We start from the raw sequence: 18,254 nt of genomic DNA, 5'->3' as shown, positions 1-18,254 counted from the left end.
ATACAGAAAACGTTGACTCTAAGTTTGAGAAGTCAGATGTGGCGATGAAACCGAAATGAAAGGATGAACACAGATAACTCCTTGAGACTATCCAGACATTTTCTTTAAGGTAGCAGGACAGGAAAGGAGAAGGAGGCTGCCAGTTTCAAAAATTAGATATGATGCTAAGAGGTCTGCCTTACGTGCATTATTTCTGAGTACCGAATATTACCCCCCCAGAAAAGCATCACGAGTGACCTGGATAAGCCCCAGGCCTTTTTGCTTGCAGGAGCTAACCAGTGCAAGGTGGACACTGGAGCCAAGTCTTGTGATCCATTTTTTACCCCTTCTGTATTGGAACCAGCACACTCTACTTACTCCAAACTGACAATAAATAATGTAATTAAAATGCAAAAAAATCAGTATCACCAACCTTTGTTGGGATAGAAAGTTCTGCTATGGTATGCACATGCATAGGCATATACCTGCTGTCCACTGTGTTCCTAGAATATCACGTATTTTTTCAGCAAAGAAATTGGCTAGTGTATAGATGCATTTATACATCTTCATTCATCTCAGTTTGTTGTAAATATGGCCTTTTTTATCCTCAGAATTGAGTCCACTGGAAGGTGACTTCTGTCAGCATTACTTCTTAAGCATCTCATCGTCAGCCCCAGAACATTGTTAGCGTTCATCCCTTCTCTGCTACTAATATCACACTGCACAGTGAACATTTAAGACACTGTATAGTCAGGATAATTTTAGAATACAATAAAAGTTACAAATTCCACCAGAGCAGTGCTTGTCTTTTCACCTATAACACATGACGATTCTTGATACATTTTGGGGTGGGAGGGGGCCTTGGGGTTTTGGTGTGGTTTTTTTTTTATATTTTGGGGGCAGACCAGGAAAAGGCAAAGATGTCCAAACTGGGACTCTGAGTACTTTTGCAGCCTGATAGAGATCATTTAAAATACCTTGGTCAGGATAGTGCACTCTACCCATTGCTGTCTAGAAGATTTGCAAGCATGGTGCACACATTACAGAATGCTGTCTCTGCACTGATTATTTATAATGATAACACACTGACACTCGAATTACACTGTGTTCTGGCTGCTGCCTTCCATCTTGCCCTTTCTTACAAGCAGCCTAGGGGTAGAACTTTCATACGCGTTTGTAAAGTGCCTATTGCTGCAAACATTAATAAGAGCTATCACTTCGGAGCAGTTACTTACACTTTGTTTAATCTCTAATGGATTCTTCTAAATATTTGCAGTAGAACAGTTGTCAGACCAAATGCTGGAAATTACTGGCAACTTCCCAGCAGACAAAAAGGAAAGGAAAGGAAAGGAAAGGAAAGGAAAGGAAAGGAAAGGAAAGGAAAGGAAAGGAAAGGAAAGGAAAGGAAAGGAAAGGAAAGGAAAGGAAAGGAAAGGAAAGGAAAGGAAAGGAAAGGAAAGGCGAAAGGAAAGGAAAGGCAAGAGGAAAGGAAAGGAAAGGAAAGGAAAGGAAAGGAAAGGAAAGGAAAGGAAAGGAAAGGAAAGAGGAAAGGAAAGGAAAGGAAAGGAAAGGAAAGGAAAGGAAAGGAAAGGAAAGGAAAGGAAAGGAAAGGAAAGGAAAGGAAAGGAAAGGAAAGGAAAGGAAAGGAAAGAGGAAAGGAAAGGAAAGGAAAGGGGAAAGGAGAGGAAAGGAAAGGAAAGGAAAGGAAAGGAAAGGAAAGGAAAGGAAAGGAAAGGAAAGGAAAGGAAAGGAAAGGAAAGGAAAGGAAAGGAAAGGAAAGGAAAGGAAAGGAAAGGAAAGGAAAGGAAAGGAAAGGAAAGGAAAGGGAAAAGAAAAGAAAGGAAAGGAAAGGAAAGGAAAGGAAAGGAAAGGAAAGGAAAGGGAGGAGAGAAGAGAAGAGAAGAGAAGAGAAGAGAAGAGAAGAGAAGAGAAGAGAAGAGAAGAGAAGAGAAGAGAAGAGAAGAGAAGAGAAGAGAAGAGGAACCCACTCATTGCATTCTTCTGTGGGGTTTTAGTAAGTCAGGTTCTGCATTCTGTAACTTGGTGGCACTAAGCAAGGATAGTCCAGAGAATTGTGCACGCACCGGCCTCGAGTTGTGCTTCAGCCACATAGAACTGCCTCTATTCTTGCTTATCTTGAGGGAAGTGACTGTTTGCTTTGCAGACCCTGAAATAAATAAACTGTCTGGAAGGGCAGCAGCTGCTGCAAGAGGTGGAGGAGCTCCCAAGTGTATGGGGGTGCCAGCATAGGGCACGGTGCTCTTTGCTGTTGTTTGCACTGTGCCCTGCACTTGGGCAGCCTCTTGGCTGTTAGATCTGGAGCCTGCAGTATTCCCCTGTTGTTGTATCTCCCCGGCACAGGCTGACTGCAGGCATACAGACTATAAAAAAAAAAAAAAAGAAATCTAAGCCCGTGAGGCTGAAAGCAAGCCTTTGGTGGGCTTCATCTCCACAGCCTCTGAAGTTGCCTTGGCTCTGATGTGCAAGATGTGCGTGAAGGAGGTGTGGAGGAGGAACAAGAGGGTGGGCAGCGGTGGGAGACTGTGGCTCCTGGGAGGAAACTGCGTGCCAGCAGCAGCTGGCTGGCAGATCACCCACCAGGTTATCCAGCTGTGCCCAACCAGTGGGGGGACGGTGGCTGCATCGCTGCTTTACAGCTGGCAGAGGTGCCGGCTGGCCCATGGGAGGGGGACCTGGGACAGGAGACGCTTGTCTGGCTTGCTGTCTCCCACTGTGACACAGCAGGTCTGTACTTACACAAAAAGGCTTCAGGGATTGTTGTCTTGCTTTGGAAAAATTTCCACTGATTTGAAGCCGAGAGCTTTGCCTGAATAAGGATCTGTGAATTTATCCAGATATAGAAGTTTTCTGTAGTATTTGCTATTGTAAGGGCCTGTCATAATTTTGAGAGATGTGTGTGTGTGTGTGCATGTGTATGTGTGTGAATGCATGCGCGAGAGGGAGAGAAATCTCACTGCCTAAAACTGTTCTGCCAAGATAAACTTTGGAGCATTTTATAAATTAACTCTGCTCTATGTGTTTATTTTTCTTTTGGAGATTCTAAAAGGAGACTGTTCAACTCATCTTATTAGGGGCAGCATATTTTTTTAAAGAGAAAAATAAGTTCCTGCTCTGCACTGGAAAGTATTTGCTATTTTCAGCTAAAAGTATTCTTTCCTCCTGACCCGGCATATTAGATAAGATTTATATTTCTGACCTGACATTAGGTAGTTAAGATTTATTCTTCTATATTAACTTTACTGAGCTTGCAAGCTATTCATTTACAGCATAGGGAATATATTTATGGCAGAAGCAAAGAAAGTTCACTACAAAGTAGTAAAATATGTTATTAGGAGTGTCCCGTAGACTGATGAAAATTGTGAGTACCCTTGCAGCTGGCTCCCTTCTGGCTCTTTTTTCCTTCTTTGTTATTTCAACTTTAAAACTTGAATTTGAAGTCAGTTGCAATGGTGAATAACTTAAAAGAGTCCAGATGATTCTAATATAGCCACATATATATATGTATGTATATGCTGTGATTGAGAGGTGCAGGGAAGGGGATAACAAGTGACTTGAATTCTCTCCACGTTCTGCTGGCAGTGACCCAGGCATAAGTAACGCTGGCCCTCGCTCTCCTGCCAGTATAAATCAGGAGGAACTCCACTGAGGTATAAAGCTGGTGTGTGAGTGAGAGCTGAATCAGATCTAGAGCTTTCCTCTATCCAAAGGTGTGGGCCTGGGCAATCCGTTAATGTCCAATTGACTTAAAGAGGGGAACCGCAGACTATGATGGAAACCTGGAAGCACTTCAAGCCTCTATAGACAGAAAGTTGGAAAGTCAAAGGCCTCCTATTGAAATCGGTGACAAAACCTCCCGTTAACTTCAATAGGAACAGAATCAGGCCCTAGAAATGGCTGGAAGCCAAAGAACTGGATGGCTCAAGAAATAGGTAATAGGAGCTGATGACTTTCACCAATAAATCACCAATGCAAACCTGGCCGTGCTCAGTTTAGACTCAAAATTGCTTTCATCTGATGTTTGTTTGAAACTGTATGCATTGTAAAACCTTCAAGAAGAACTGGCAGTCGTGATAGCTGTCTCAGCAAGAGGCCGGCAGCTGGCCGGGGTGTGGTATCTCCTCCGTCCCCATGTCATCGGAGGGAGTCCATCTTAAAGAGACGCAAGAAGCACTGGCCTGCCTATAGAGAGAGCAGTGCTTGGGCTCTGCTGTTAACCAGCGGTTTTCTATTTCAGAAACTGTCAGACTAACTCTGTAAATCCACTTAGACTGAATATATTGGGGGAGGGGGTTATGGCTTCACAGCAAGCCAAGAGGAGGAGTAGCTATTTCCATTTGTAGACATTATTCAACTGCTGTCACAAGAGAGAATAGAGATGTGCAGAGCTTTGAGGAATTAAATGTGTCAGAGAAAGGGCTTGGCATAGGGAAGGTTAGAACCATCAGGCATTACGAAAGCTGGGAATTGCTTATAGAGTGCAGCAAGCAGTGCTGTGCATTGTGGTTCGGCTGATGAACTCCGCTGCCCATCTCTTCTGCGGCACCACATCGCTCCGCAGCTGAGGAGGGGGATTTCGTAAGTTGTACTATATGGAGGCCAGTTGCCCTGCCATGTATCGTGGCACTCCCTGACAAAGTTGTGGGGAAATGGAAAGCAATACAGAGGGGACTTTCCTCCCCCCAATATTTTTGCAAACAGTGAACTTTTTCTGCCAGTCCCTGAAGGGCCCTGCGCTACTCCTTGGAGAGCAGTAGACAAACTGGGTGAATATTTTGGTATCTGTGCTTGGTGAAACAGCCATAGCCATGTTTGATGTCAACTGACACATTCCGAATAGTTCACCACTTTCCAAACTCCACCTTTCATATTCTTGTATTAGATAGACCTCAGGGCTATGTACTCTATTACAGTATGCAAACTTCTCCAGCTCCTTCCTTACTTCTACCAGGCCACATCTGACAAAGGCTCCAAGGATTCACATCTTTTTGTATATGCAGAGATTCATAGTTTGTTTTTACAAGCTGTCTTTGTAAATCAAAGAAGCTGTTCACTGCTTCTTTTCTCTCACCAACAAACCCACCGCTATCATCAAGTCATCACACCACAGCTCAAGGGTGTCCATTCTCTTTCCACCATTTCTCCTCAAAATCCTGGGCTCAGAACCGTAAGTTGCAGTAACTTGTGGCTTGGCATCAAAAGGGAAAAGTATGCCAAGGAGGAAACTTGCTTATATATACAAGTAGGGGAGTGAGGGAGAGGGAACACTAAGGGAGTGTTCCTTTGAGGTGACACTAAGGAAGAACAGGAATTGATAGGATGATAAGAAAAAAAAATATTTAAAAAATTCATTTGACAAAAGGCACATTATCATATACCCTGCCTAACATTGTTACATGTGAATTCTGGTGTGTCTGCTCTGGTTCACTATATTCACCTGCTAGTTATTGTTTCCAGCAGGCTTGGGTTGGATCCAGGCATCTTATGGCTGGTTAGGAGGAGTTGTACCATGCCTGTATTATATCAGGCAGGTAAATGGAGCTGGTCTAGGGTTCCTTTACCACTTGCTGCTTCAGAAAATGCAGCATTTTGGGTCTATCCCTGTGCTCACTGATTTAACTACTCTGATTTGGTGTATGTTCTCACTCTGCGAATTACTGCAGTCGCTACTTTGAGAAATAGTGCCTGAGTCCAATACCTGTAGGAAGAGAGGGAAGAGGGAAGCTTGACAACTGTAACTGAGCGGATGGCAAAAGTAGGAGAAAGCTCACAAGTACACAGTGCCGGGCAGGGTGAATAAGTACAGCATGGGGAAAGCAGTAAAAGCATCCCTCCCCCACTTCTAAGTGGTAAATTGCAGCTGTTCTCTGACAAAAGACGCTGGAATACCCTCACACCCTTTACCAGCACCTCGCAAAGAGAAGTGCAGATTGCATTGTTGCTCCTTTTCTTGGTAAGCAAGAACAAAAATCCCCCACCAACTGTCATGTTTTTTTAATAGCCTGTATAAACATTTAGGCTGGATTCTGAGCACATGCAAATTTTATGCTGGCAGAGCTCTGTGAGTTATTTGCTTCCTGACATGAGTTGTAACGAGAAGCAGAATCAATCCCTTAACCTTTATGAGATGTTTATTCTGCCTAAACCAACTCCCATTAAAAACAATGCAGAGGCTCTAATGGAAAGCCTCGTGTTAATCCAGCATGTGCCTAATGATCATGATGTTTCTGTTTGTTGATAAAAGAGGGGAATATTAACTCTCCTTGCCGGTTCCTCAGCAGAGCTGGAGGTCCACGCACGCACCCGTACGCACGGACGTCCCCCCAGGAAGGTCAGCAGTGGTGCTGCTGGGTGGTCATGGCGGCAAGGAAAGACTCTTCTTCTCTAGCATCACCGATTTCCTCTGCCCAGACCCCAGCCTAAGGAACATCATTTTCCTCCTCAGTGGCTGAGTAAAATTTCCAGCCTAGCGATACATGTCATAGTGAAAAGCCAGAAAGGTTTTGCCTGTACACATCCAAAAAGGGAAGGGTCAATATAACTTTCTGGTATAGTTTTAAGCATGCTAGGCTCAACAGAAAGAGAAGAGGGTCCCCTACCAAGCCTCCCGTGCAATTTTTTTTTTTTTAATTTAGTGTTACCTTTAGCTTATATAAAACTAATGATTTTGTTTTCTGTGACCAAACAGACCATAAGAACGGTGGGGGAAGAGATGGAGATTTCAGACAAACCAAAACGCTTTGTGTGGCTTGAAACAAAACTTCTTCTGTCTGGGGCTATCAGTATCCTTTTTAGCTATATTCTAAGACAATTTTGAAGTGAAAATACTTCAAGAACACATCAAGACCTTTAATTCTTGCTTGTATCTATGTGAATTTGTGTGTATGTATGTGAATGTGTATATACAGATATAGATATGAATGTGTAGGGGAGAAGGGAGAGATGACTAAATGTATAAGCATTTATATTGGGTTTATTTATTATTTATATGCCTGTTATTTATATTTTTATATTTTATAAAATATTATTATGTTTTCCATTAAAATTATGAATTTTGTCAATATTTTGTGAATGGTTTTAAACACCACCCTGCACTTTTTTTGTAGGTTTACAGTTTTCTGACACTTTTGTCGAGCATTATATATGCTGATGGTCAAAAAGGTCTTTTTAGCAGATCATGGGCACAGACTGTGTAAAGCAGTTTTTCCAACTCTAGGACTACAGCTGTAGGCTTAGGGGTTCCAGGGGATGAAGTACATAAGCCAGAGGAAGCTTATGTAGGAGTCAGGGAGTATGAGATGGAAGATTCTCCTCCTGAATAAGCTCTCTTATATGCAGTACTGCAATTTCTGTGGCTCATCTCTTTTGGACAAGATGTGCCCAAGGCCTCTGCATACTTCCAGATGAAAAACACAGGCCCTTTTTGGTGCACACAGCAGTAACCACAGTGGGTCATGGAACCGGGGTGGAAGGCTCGACCAGCAAGTTCCATAGATGAATAACCTATTTTTCAAAAATTTATGCAAGGCTTCAGAAAGAATTATGGATTGACTTTCATAATGCTTGGTGGTCTTTTAGTGGTAGATATGGTTAGAATCCTCCTTTTTTACATAATCAACGAAGCATGGAAATAAAAGACTACTCTTTTGATTAATCTATTTTATCTGGACTCAGGTGTGATTTATACTGATGAAGAAATGAACTTCTCTGCTCACTGGGTAGCTGGGCAATGATGTGATTTCAGAAAGAGGTGAATAGCAGCCTGTCCTCATCTCGAAAGGGTACAGTTTACAGTTTCCTTCATGGCCAGCCAGATTCTGGCAAATAGGAATAAGACCCTCCAACCCCGGTGACTCCCCACCCACTGCTTCTAACGTCCATAAAGCTTGGAAAGACTTGCGTTCATCAGAATATCCAGCCACAATATGTAGATAAATTGTAAAAGAAAGCCTATGTGAAACCTCCTGCTTAATTTTCACGTCCATGGAATGATTGCACCCACTTTGACCTCTAAGACACCACACAACCATAATATATGTCACCACTTGTTATATTATTTCCTGAAATACACTAAACTCAGAGTTAGTCAGCTAACAGCTTACTTGTTCTAAGACACGCATTTGAAAGAAGCTGGAGGTTTAAAGCGTGATTAGTATCTTGGTGAATTACTCAGATGAAAGAACATGATATCCAGTTATGGAAGAGAATAAGCATTCTCAAATCATACTGATTTTGTAAGTTGTTAGCAGAAATAAATTATGCCAACAGAGAAAGGGAAATATTTTTGCCCACAATCTGTCCAGAGGAACTTTTTTTTAGGTTTACCTGTTTCTCAAAACGACTTTGGTCTTTTCTTTAGAAATAATGTATGACCTAAGCAGCCACGTGGAGGTCCTCTTGCTGACATTCACTCACAACTGAATCCTACTGATAAATTCTTACACCACTGAAGCTTCCCCTCGATGGGTAGCTTAAAGAGCACCTTCATTCCTACAACCAGGGCCTTGGGCTTAAAAATGCTTGTCCAGGACACAGCACAAGTTATAAATTCTACACTCTTGTACAGAATTCTGCTTTTGCTTTTAATACACCCTCAACTCTGAAGCTCCTTGATTGCTCAACTCTTCATAAAACATAAACACAAAAGATGGATGTGTGACTTCATTTTGGACTGCAAAACAGAAGCTGGTATTTTTCAAAAGACCAAATGTTGTAATTTATTTACCTTTCATGCCTTCAAGATCTTGTCTGTTAGATTTTATGACATCTGTGGCCATCGTGCCCAGCACAAGGAGGTCTCATCTTAGTTGACTATTTTCAGGTCTATGTTATACTAAAACTTTCTGCAATCTTCCTCCATCCCTGTGTATTTGCTAAATACACACACTTAACAACTTCGGACTCCCATGTTAAAAAAATATCCTTTGGTCCCACTTGGTTCTATTTTGGAGGGGTAATTCTTCACTCGACAGTGTAACATAAAGTAAAGTAAAACCAGCAACTCCTTATTCAGTGGCATAGAAAAAAGTGAAATTAATTATGAACATTCTAGGAAAAGGAAACAAAGTTATGAAACACTTGCCGACGCTGGTGTTTGTAATCTTCATGAATAAGCAATGCAATAATGCTGGGCAAGTGTGCGTGGGAGGCACACTCTGAAGAAACTGGCTGTTTTCCTCTCTGACCAGTTGAGCTGTTATGAATAAAAAATGCTGTTGCTAAAGAAACCTGTAATAAATCCTGTTGGGAGTATTACATGTGCTGATAACATACATAAACTTTGTAAACATATTAAAGTGTCAGGTTTTAGTAGCTCTGGTTCATGTGGATGTTTGTAAATGTTAGTCGAGAAATGCAACTGAAATCTTGTTCCACCAGCTGGTTGCTCCTACGTTCCTGGTTCACACGAGAGCCTTCTCTTCCTTCTCCTCGGAACAGATCCTTGCTTTGTGGAGGAGATGAGGAAAAAGGGCTCAAGCCCTAACTCTGCTGTAGCTTCCCACCAAAACACTATTACTGGAGAAGCTGCGCACCCGGTGAGTTATTTGGAGAGAAGTGGAGTGGATGAGCTGGTGCTTGATAAAGGATTTATGCTACTCTGAACATCCCTGCTTTGTGTAGCGATGCCCTCCATTGACGCCTCCATCAAAGTACAGTTGGAAGCCCTCGGCCAGGCATCTAAGTTGTCTTTCGGTAGGTGGGAAGAGTTGAGTGCCCCCAAAAGGGATTGACGAAAACCAGCACGCTGAACAAGGGATACTCAGCCTAGTCACAGGGAAATGCTGGGGTCAGAAGCTGTCTCAAATCCTGGCTGTCCAGGGACTTTAGGTGCCCTGGCACTGCTCCCCAGCCCTGCAAGCCAATATATTTTTTAACAAAAGAAAGGACACCTCACTCTTTTCTTTTGAAACACACCAAGAAGGCAGCAGCCGCCTTGCTGCCCTTAATGTATCCAAAACCTCAGCAGCTAAAGTATTCGGCCAGGAATTGAAAATCTAAGTTAAATTAGTTCTTCTGTCGAGCATGACTCTAGCCTGTGTTGACCTGCTCTAATAAACTGGCCGTTTATCCCCTGGATTTGCATGTGAATCTCGGGTCATTTGCTTGCGCCCATTTCAGTGAACACAGAAGAGGGTGTATGGGAGCAGGCGTGCGCGCAACTGTATTCCAGTGTCAGTAAGCGATCGCCTGTTTTATTATTTGTTGTGATTGATTTATTGCCTTTTTTGCCCAGGGTTTCTTTAAGAGAAAATCTCTGAGTCTCTGCAGAAGGGACCCGAGCTCAGAAGCTGCCCCTGCCAGGTGGACGCTCGCTGTCAGGAAGCTGAAGTCTCATGTGAGAAATGACAAAACATCTGAGAAGTGCCCATGCGTCAAGGGTGAGGTGGCAATTAAGCAGGGCTTTGAAGGTGAGGGACGCAGGTGTTTAAATCCTGCCCCAGACACACCTTAGGCACCTAAGTCCCGTTCTTGGATGTGAGCCTTGCTGTGTCTGCCCTTGCACTTTACAGGAAGCCGCAGGAATCACACATCGTTGCTATTCCAACACCCGTCAATGAGCTCCTGTTTTATTTTACAGTGCCCCCAAAATCTGCTCTACCCTGCAGGAAATATCAAACGTCTGAAATCCCATCTAGGACCTTTCAAGTTTAAACATGAAATGTGTCAGGACGTAAAACTGACACGACACACAACAAGAAGCTTGAAAGGAGAAAGTTTATAGCAGCGCACTACCAGGACTTGGTGTAGACCTGTGGTTCGGGGTTTTACTTCCATTTAAAAGCATCACTGTACACATTCCTTTATGTTCGTCCCCCTAATTACTCTGTTGTGTGAAGCCGAGGTATTGGCTCAAGGCTGGGGTGCTGCTCGGAGCGGGCGGGAGCTGGGTGCCGTTGCGGCAGCCAGAGGTGAGATTCCCCTTCACGGCTCTCCTGGCTCAGCTCCGGTCCCCAGAGCTGAGTTCTTCCCTAGCAGCACTGGAGGGAGATAAGTTTTGTGGCTCCTTTGCTTCAGTGGGTGCTATTTTTGACTGCATGAGTAAATAACAGGAACGTTTTAAAATGCATGGTCTATAGCTCATAATTTAGAAATCGGCACACACAAAAATGTTTACTAGTCAGCTATCGTATAACCATAGTACAATCATTCCTTCTTTTTAAGTAGCGTTGCTCATCGCACTGCTCACTGCTAACAACAAAAATGGGGTTAAAGTAATCACTAATAAAATCTGTTGGATTTCATTATGACAAAGGTTCCAATAAGTAATCATTTTGCTATCGCCAGAAACCCAGTTATTCAATTATTTATAAAAAAGTTGTAGCTCTTCTCTTTTTTTTTTTTTTTGAGAGCCATAACATGTTTTGCATGAATAAATATTCTCTGAATATTTTTATCCGCGGCATTGTCTGTGGTAATAGCAGACAGACAGACTTTTGTATAAAAAAGTACATGGTTTCAGCTGCCTTTTGTCATCAGATAAGATTGCTTTGTTCTGAATTACTTTGGTAAAAAATTGGCAAAGCCATTTTGAGTAGTTCAGACTCCAAAATTAGAAATGAGACAAAAATATTATTTTTTTATTAGCTTTTATATCTCCTCCACCAGGCTTTCGCAACTTTTAATTTAATTTCAGGAGCGAACGGGACAATTTACTGCTGGGGAAAAAACTTCTTAAGGATCTCCATAGTTTTAATGGATGAGTTTTCCTAGTAGTGACTGTCTGTAAATGATTGAATATACAATGATAGACAGCTTATTAATGTTAGCGATAAACAGCAGTGGTCAAGCCAGCACACTAGCTTTATTAACCAGAAAGCAAGATGAGCACGCTAAGCAAGAGATAATGAGTAAGTCTGATTTTTAAGTCCTAGCTCAGATTTTATTAGGCGTAACTTCCATTATCTTCAGTGAAAAATTTACAGTAAGAAGAAGCAGCAGACTGGAGATTTGCAAAAGCTTGATACACTAATAACAAAGCTTAAAAGAAGAAATTAATCTCAGAGTTAACTTTATTGACTTCAGTTGGCTCAATAGGTCAAAGTAGTAAAATAGCTGTTCTTTTCATATGCCTAAGAGATTGCCTCCCAGGCAGGCTATATATCATAGTTCTGAAAGGTACAAAGCATTGTTTTTTCCTATATAGGAGTCGTACGTATTTGGATCATGCAATTTTGCAAGTACTCTAGCATAGGAATTCTTCCAAACTCAAAATGTTTCCTGAGGTCCTGCAGAAAAAAAGCCCTCTCCAGCTCCAGTGAAGTCCATGGGACTTTCTCCACTGAAAGCAAAGGAGGCAGGTTCAAGCTCTAAAACCATCTCATTAATAAAAGCAGTATTTTATTCTGCCTGCAAAGAGAAATAGGAGTGTTTATATATTTGCTGATATACCATCCTACATCGAGGTCTTTGAGAAGTTGTGGTAATGTATGCATTTACAGTTTAACATGAATTTTATATAGTATAAGAAATGTCATCATCAGCTGAAAGAAACAAAATTTGAAATTATCACCCTTTCAGATATCAGGTATGAAATGGGAACTGGTCTGTAATGTCCTTTAGTCTCTTGGGATAATAACATGTATCTTTCCACATGCAGCTGGTATACTTCAAGCACAGATCTACATGCACAGAGAGTTATAAAAAACCCAACGCAAGCAGGCTACCCCTATAATACTAGTAACGCTTTCAGCAACGGGAAGTGATTTTCTAGTATTTCATTATTTCAGATATGCTTACAACGAAATACATTCGCAGTTTATGAAAATACCATGAAAAAGTTCTCCATCTGCTTTTGTTTCTAATGACTGCAACAGGAATTTCACAGTCTATTTCGAAACAAACGGGAACTCATCCGAAAATGAGGAATATAGTTTTGTTGCAAAAAAGATGCACTTGTCACTGGGAAAGTATTCACCCTGACAAGGCTAATAGGAAAACATCACAGAAAAAAAAATTATCAGCCGTATACAAACACTTTGAACAAGAACTAACACTGAATAATTTAATCCCACCCAAGGACAGATTCAGCTTACTTGATGGCTGCTTGCTTGGCTAACTTCTGCTTTAAATTATTGCAAAAAAATTGGTAACACCACCTATATTATATATAGAATATGTAGCATTACCATCCCTGCCATGCCAACTCTAAACATACATGTAGATATCAGTAAGAAATATATTGATGGTGAGCTATTAAAAAAATTGCTTCCAAAATGCAGTGTTATTTTAACTAACAAGCAACTCCTCTTTTCTTGTTGACATTTTACCTCCATGTGAACAACACCTTCCACAAGGGTATAAAAAAACTGAAGACATAATTTTACCAGTGTGTGTTTTGTCAGTTCTTTCCTGTTTTGTTTTACTTTATATAGCTGTGTTTTCATACGGACTGTTGCGCATCTGCTTAGTTTTGAATTCAGCAGTAGTTGCATGCAAACCAAGCGGGAGAGGCAGAGCATTTGCAGAGTGGAGCCCTCCCCTCGTGACTGTGACCAGAAGCAGACGCTGGAAGATCTGCAGTCCCGCATCAACAGAGGAACCGACGGAGGAGCGACTGAAGGAACGAACGAACACACACACGCACGCCAGGGTATCACAAAAGTGCCGTTGCAGTGAAAGGCAGGAGGCGACTGCCCACGTCAGATACTGATGGGCTACCGATGATATACATCATGGTAGCTCTACATCCAAATGGCTGTTCCACTAAGTCATACCGATAGTTTTACTCCCAGACGTAGGAGTTGTGGTACAAATGCAGAATTTTCTATCACTTTGCTTACTCTAGCGACTTCCAAATTTAGTCTGTGGCTCACTGGTAGTCAACAGGGTCATGGCAAATGCTCTGCTAGTCATTCACAGACCCGCAGCAAATAATGCTTCATTTCCGTCTGCTAAAAGGTCAATGGGAAAGGTGCATATCTGTCAGTACTAAGTTTTGAGGGTTGGTGGTGGCCTGCAGAGCCAAAATATTTTGGAACTATTGACTTAATCTTACTTTTTTCTAAGCAAACTGTAATCACTGGCAGATACATAGAATTTCTTATTTATTGGTATGCTAGTCTATACTCAGCTGCATTTTAATCTCTCTTGTAGGACCTGAACAAGCAACTTAATTTGTTAATTGCTCTTATCAGAATAAAATCACAAATCTCTTTGCTAATGATATGTTTGCTTTTGAACTTTTATTGATCTTGTGCTATGTCTAGTTATGGTCCCGATCCTCTGCCTGCCCTCCATTGCTGACTTCAGAGGAGTTTTGCCTCTGCACAGCCAACTACGCATTTACTACTGATCATGAGACAGAAATTTAGGATGCTCAAACTAGAAACTTCAGTAGGAGTTTGGGGAGTGAAAGGACTGCAGACCAGACTTTTCTCCTAGTAAAGATTACTTTGTTAATAGGTACAAAACAAGTAATGCTTCAGGGCCAGGTCCTTCTGACGGGGTAAATTAACAAAGAAACTTTGATTTATACCTGCTGAGAGTGTGGCCCAGCACATTCTGAATTAGTCAGATCAGGCTTTGTTATTCCTTTACCTTAAAATGTGGGAGTCAACGATGTAATACATAGAATGGGGGACTCGGGTATTAAACAAATGAAGTAACATGGGCTTGCTGACTGCTCAACGGCAAGTGGTTTGTGCTGTATTTAAAAATGCATAGGTTAAATGGAAATTTGAAAACACTTCCCTAGCAACGGGCTTAGGACTTCTGCTTAAAGGAGACTATCTGGGTGAAAGAAACACAAATCCAGAGAGTCTTCCATGTTGTAGATGAATTTGACAGGTGTCTTCTTTATCCGCACACGATCATTTTTTTCGAGTTCCAGTATTCACTAATAGCAAATCATAGATTTTTAAAGCCGAAATGATCAGTGCAGGTGGTGACCGTAACCTCTTTTATAATAACTTCCATAAACGCTCACGCTCTAATTTTTCCCTCGCACCAAATCTCCACTAGTTACACCAAAGCACGTTGTACGACGCCAAAGCACGTTGTACCACCACCACCAAAGCACGTTATACAACCACCACCACCGAAGCACATCGTACAACCACGCTGTACAACACCAAAGCACGTTGTACAACCGCCACCAAACCACGTTGTACAACCACCACCAAACCACGTTGTACAACCGCCACCCAAGCATGCTGTACAACCACCACCCAAGCACGCTGTACAACACCAAAGCCCGTTTCACAACCAGCCCTCGGCCGGCGGACGTCGCACGCCGTGTCCAGGTGAGGCGTTCCGACCGTTGTTCGCCTTCGCTGCCAAAACCATGAGCCAGATTTCCCTTCTGACCCTTTCTAGCCGGGATCTTTCAGCCACTTGTTGCGCTGTGGATTTAACTCAACTCTTGCACCTTAACCAAAAAAACTTGGAGCAAGTCCTCGTACCTCCACCGCGCTGTACCAGCCGGCTCGCTGTTTGCCGCCAACGCTTCCACCTCGTTTTTTCCCGACAATTCCGCCCGCGGAGCGAGGTTGCCCGAGCCGGACCTCGGTGGGCCGGCGCTGGCGTGAGGACCCCACGCTGGCAAACGGCGCCTGCCCTGCGCCCAACCCCCCCCCCGAACCGAGCCGAACCGAGCCGGGCCGGGCCGAGCCGAGCACCTGCCGCCGCGGGCTGCCCGCCGCGGCACAGGACAGCAGAGGTCGCCGCCGGCCCGGCGCTGGCCCGGCGCGGCGCACAGCAGGTACCGGAGCAAGGAGCGGGTGGATGGGGGGACCCGCTCCGCGACCCTCTCCCACGGGCGGGATGGGTGGGTGGGGGTCCTGCTCCCTCGCACGCCACCACCTCACCCCCGCTGTGCCCCCCCCGACCCGCGGAGGAGCCGGGTGGGCAGCCGCGGCTCGTGGGCTCCGCGCCTGCCAGGGGTTAAAGGAGTGGGTGGGAAGCGATGGAGGCTGCGGAGCCCTCCCTTGCCAAGGATAATAAATCGGATGCCCTGACATGTTTGACTTAGCCCTTAGTGCTCCCTCCGCTGCGCGGCCGTGGGGATGGGAGGGCGGGAGCCCCGGGCTCTCCCGTCCCCGGCTCCGCTTTAGGGGCACTTCAGGTGAATCGGACCTTGTGTGCGGGAGGCAAACCCTACAAAGGAGGCTTTCAAGGGCTAGCCGTGCCAAGCAGGGGAAGGGAGCGAGCGCTGAGCAAAAAAAAAAATTAAAAAAAAAAATTAAAATAACAGCACCCCCCCCTCCGTCCCCTCCCCGAGGAAGCAACTCAGTTACTTCTTGCTGATCAAATGCAGGCTGCCGCGTTTGGTGACATCCCCTCGGTATCTGGGCGGCTGTCGGGGACAGAGGACAGGCAGGAGCAGCCCCTCCGCGGTAGGTGCGCAGAAAATTCCTCCTGCCCCAGAAACGGCGGCGGGGCCGGTGCGGGCGGGCTGCCCAAACGGGACCCGGCCCCCCCCCCCCGCCGCATCCCTCCACCGGCGGCGGCTCTGCCCGGCGGCCCTGCCGGGGACCGGGGACGGGGGTGTCACGGCGGAGCCGGGTGCTCGGCGCTGCCCGGCGGAGCCCCGCGCAGAAGCCGGAGCCCACCCGCCCGTGGCAGCGCCCCGAGACCTGGACAGCGCCTTCCCGGGGCGGGGAGGGGGGGGACACGGACTGGGGGCTGCCTCGCTTTTCTTCCTGCCCCGGTGCCGGGGGGGGTCTCCTTGGCTCTGGTCTCCCATCGCTCCCCAAGGAGGGGCTGCCAGCCTCCCCCCCCCCAATCCCCGGGTACTGGTCCTGGCCCCCCGGCCCTCCCGGCTCCCTCCTGCCGCCACCCGGGAAGCAGGCGGCATCGGTCAGGGGCTGGCTGAGTCGGAAGGGACGAACTCCCTTCATCCCATGGGATTTAAAAAAAAAAAAAAATCAAACCTAAAAAACCCGGGGCCGGTGCCCACGGATGACCAAGGGGCTTCCCGCACGGTGCCACCGACGTGCCCGGGGGCGAGGGGAGGCTGGAAACCAGCGGGCCGGGCAGAGCCGCGACACCCCCGGCCCCCCAGCCCGCATCGCCGGGCGCCAGGCTTCACCCAGAGAGATAAGGTGTCCTGCTGGGTCCTGGGGTGGGGGCTTCTCTCTCTCCGCCCTCCCCCAGGTTGCTAACCGGTGCCCGGGATGGAGAAAGGCGCTTAGGGCATCGCGGCAAAAAGTTACCTGTCGTGGCATCGCGCTTTCCCTTTAGGGAGTGGAAAGAGCTAGGAAAGGACGTTCCCCTTTAGCAGACATTAAGATATAAAGGAGCAGACGCAGGTCTTCCCGGAGCCAGCTCTGCTCATCCCGGTGAGGTGAGAGAGAAGAGCAGAAACAGATGAAAAATCGCCTTCATCCCTCCAACTCAAGGAAACCGCCTGCAACGCGGGCGCGGAACTTACTTCCCAGCGCGCTCGCCCAGGCGCCGGGGGGCACAAGAACCCCCCGGACAGGTGAGGAGCACCACGAGAGGAAGCAGAAGTTATCAAAGTATAAATCTCTTCGCACTTACTTCTTCCCTGTCGCCGTACCCTGGAGGCGTGCTGGCTGCCAATGTATTCCATAAAGTTCAAAGTGATAAAAAACCAAGAAATCAGTCGCAATTGCATAGTAACCCTTTGAGAGTTCGACTTCTCCTTTTCCTTCTTTTTTTCTTTCCTTTAAAAAAAAAAAATAACCCGGGGTGGTAGACGGCAAGGGATGAACACAGCAGCAGAAATACCTGCACTGAGATCCAAGGCTGGGCTTGGCTGGCTTGATGGCTTTTGCCTTTTTTTTTTTTTTTTCCTCCTTTCCTTTTTTTTTTTTTTTTTTTTTCTTCTCCCTTCCCCTCCGCTTTTCCTATTGCACTTTCCAACCGTCCGCCCCGCTACCTGCCGCAAACCTCAGAGGGGAGTCAGGAGCGGAGAGGAGCCGAGCAGCCGCCGCCGGGGTCCATGCCGGCCCGGGGACCGGCAGCATGTTGCGGGGGGGGGATGGCCGGGGGTGCGGACGGCGGATCGCCGTGTGTGCGCCGGGCGGGCGAGGTGCCGACAGGACGGATGGATGGATGGCGGTGGGAGAGGAGTGTGCGGAGGGCGGGAGCACCGGGGGGGGGGGCAGGAGGAGGACCCAGCCCCGCCGCCGCTCCGGAGCAGCCGCCTTCTGCGCTGCGGGCACCGCCGGGCGCAGGTGGGCTGGGTCCGTGTCCCCCCCCCCCCCGTTCCCTTCTTCCCCACCATCACCCCCCCACCGTCACCCCCTCCGGCTCTCCGGGAGCCCCCCCAGCTCCCCAGGGGAGAGACCCCG

The 18,254-nt window shown here is 45.8% G+C and overlaps 1 protein-coding gene across 5 annotated transcripts in view; it reads right to left on the bottom strand.

The window, feature by feature from the left end:
* RSPO3 (R-spondin 3) overlaps positions 1-17,801 on the bottom strand; it is a 62,914-nt gene extending 45,113 nt beyond the window's left edge. For 3 of the 5 annotated variants that reach the window (XM_075046895.1, XM_075046896.1, XM_075046900.1), the window contains exon 1: positions 17,479-17,744. In XM_075046895.1, the coding sequence (XP_074902996.1) occupies positions 17,479-17,575 (97 nt within the window). In that variant the 5' untranslated portion in view covers positions 17,576-17,744. Of the gene's footprint in view, positions 1-17,150; positions 17,367-17,478 lie in introns of those variants that run through there. The other 2 variants (XM_075046898.1, XM_075046899.1) reach the window with 2 other exon arrangements.
* Between the last annotated feature and the right edge of the window lie 453 nt (positions 17,802-18,254).

The sequence above is a fragment of the Buteo buteo genome, chromosome 15 (genome assembly GCF_964188355.1).
Source record: "Buteo buteo chromosome 15, bButBut1.hap1.1, whole genome shotgun sequence".
Lineage (NCBI taxonomy): Eukaryota > Metazoa > Chordata > Aves > Accipitriformes > Accipitridae > Buteo > Buteo buteo.
The sequence above is the reverse complement of the archived record's forward strand: the minus strand, read 5'-3'. Positions and strand labels throughout refer to the sequence as shown.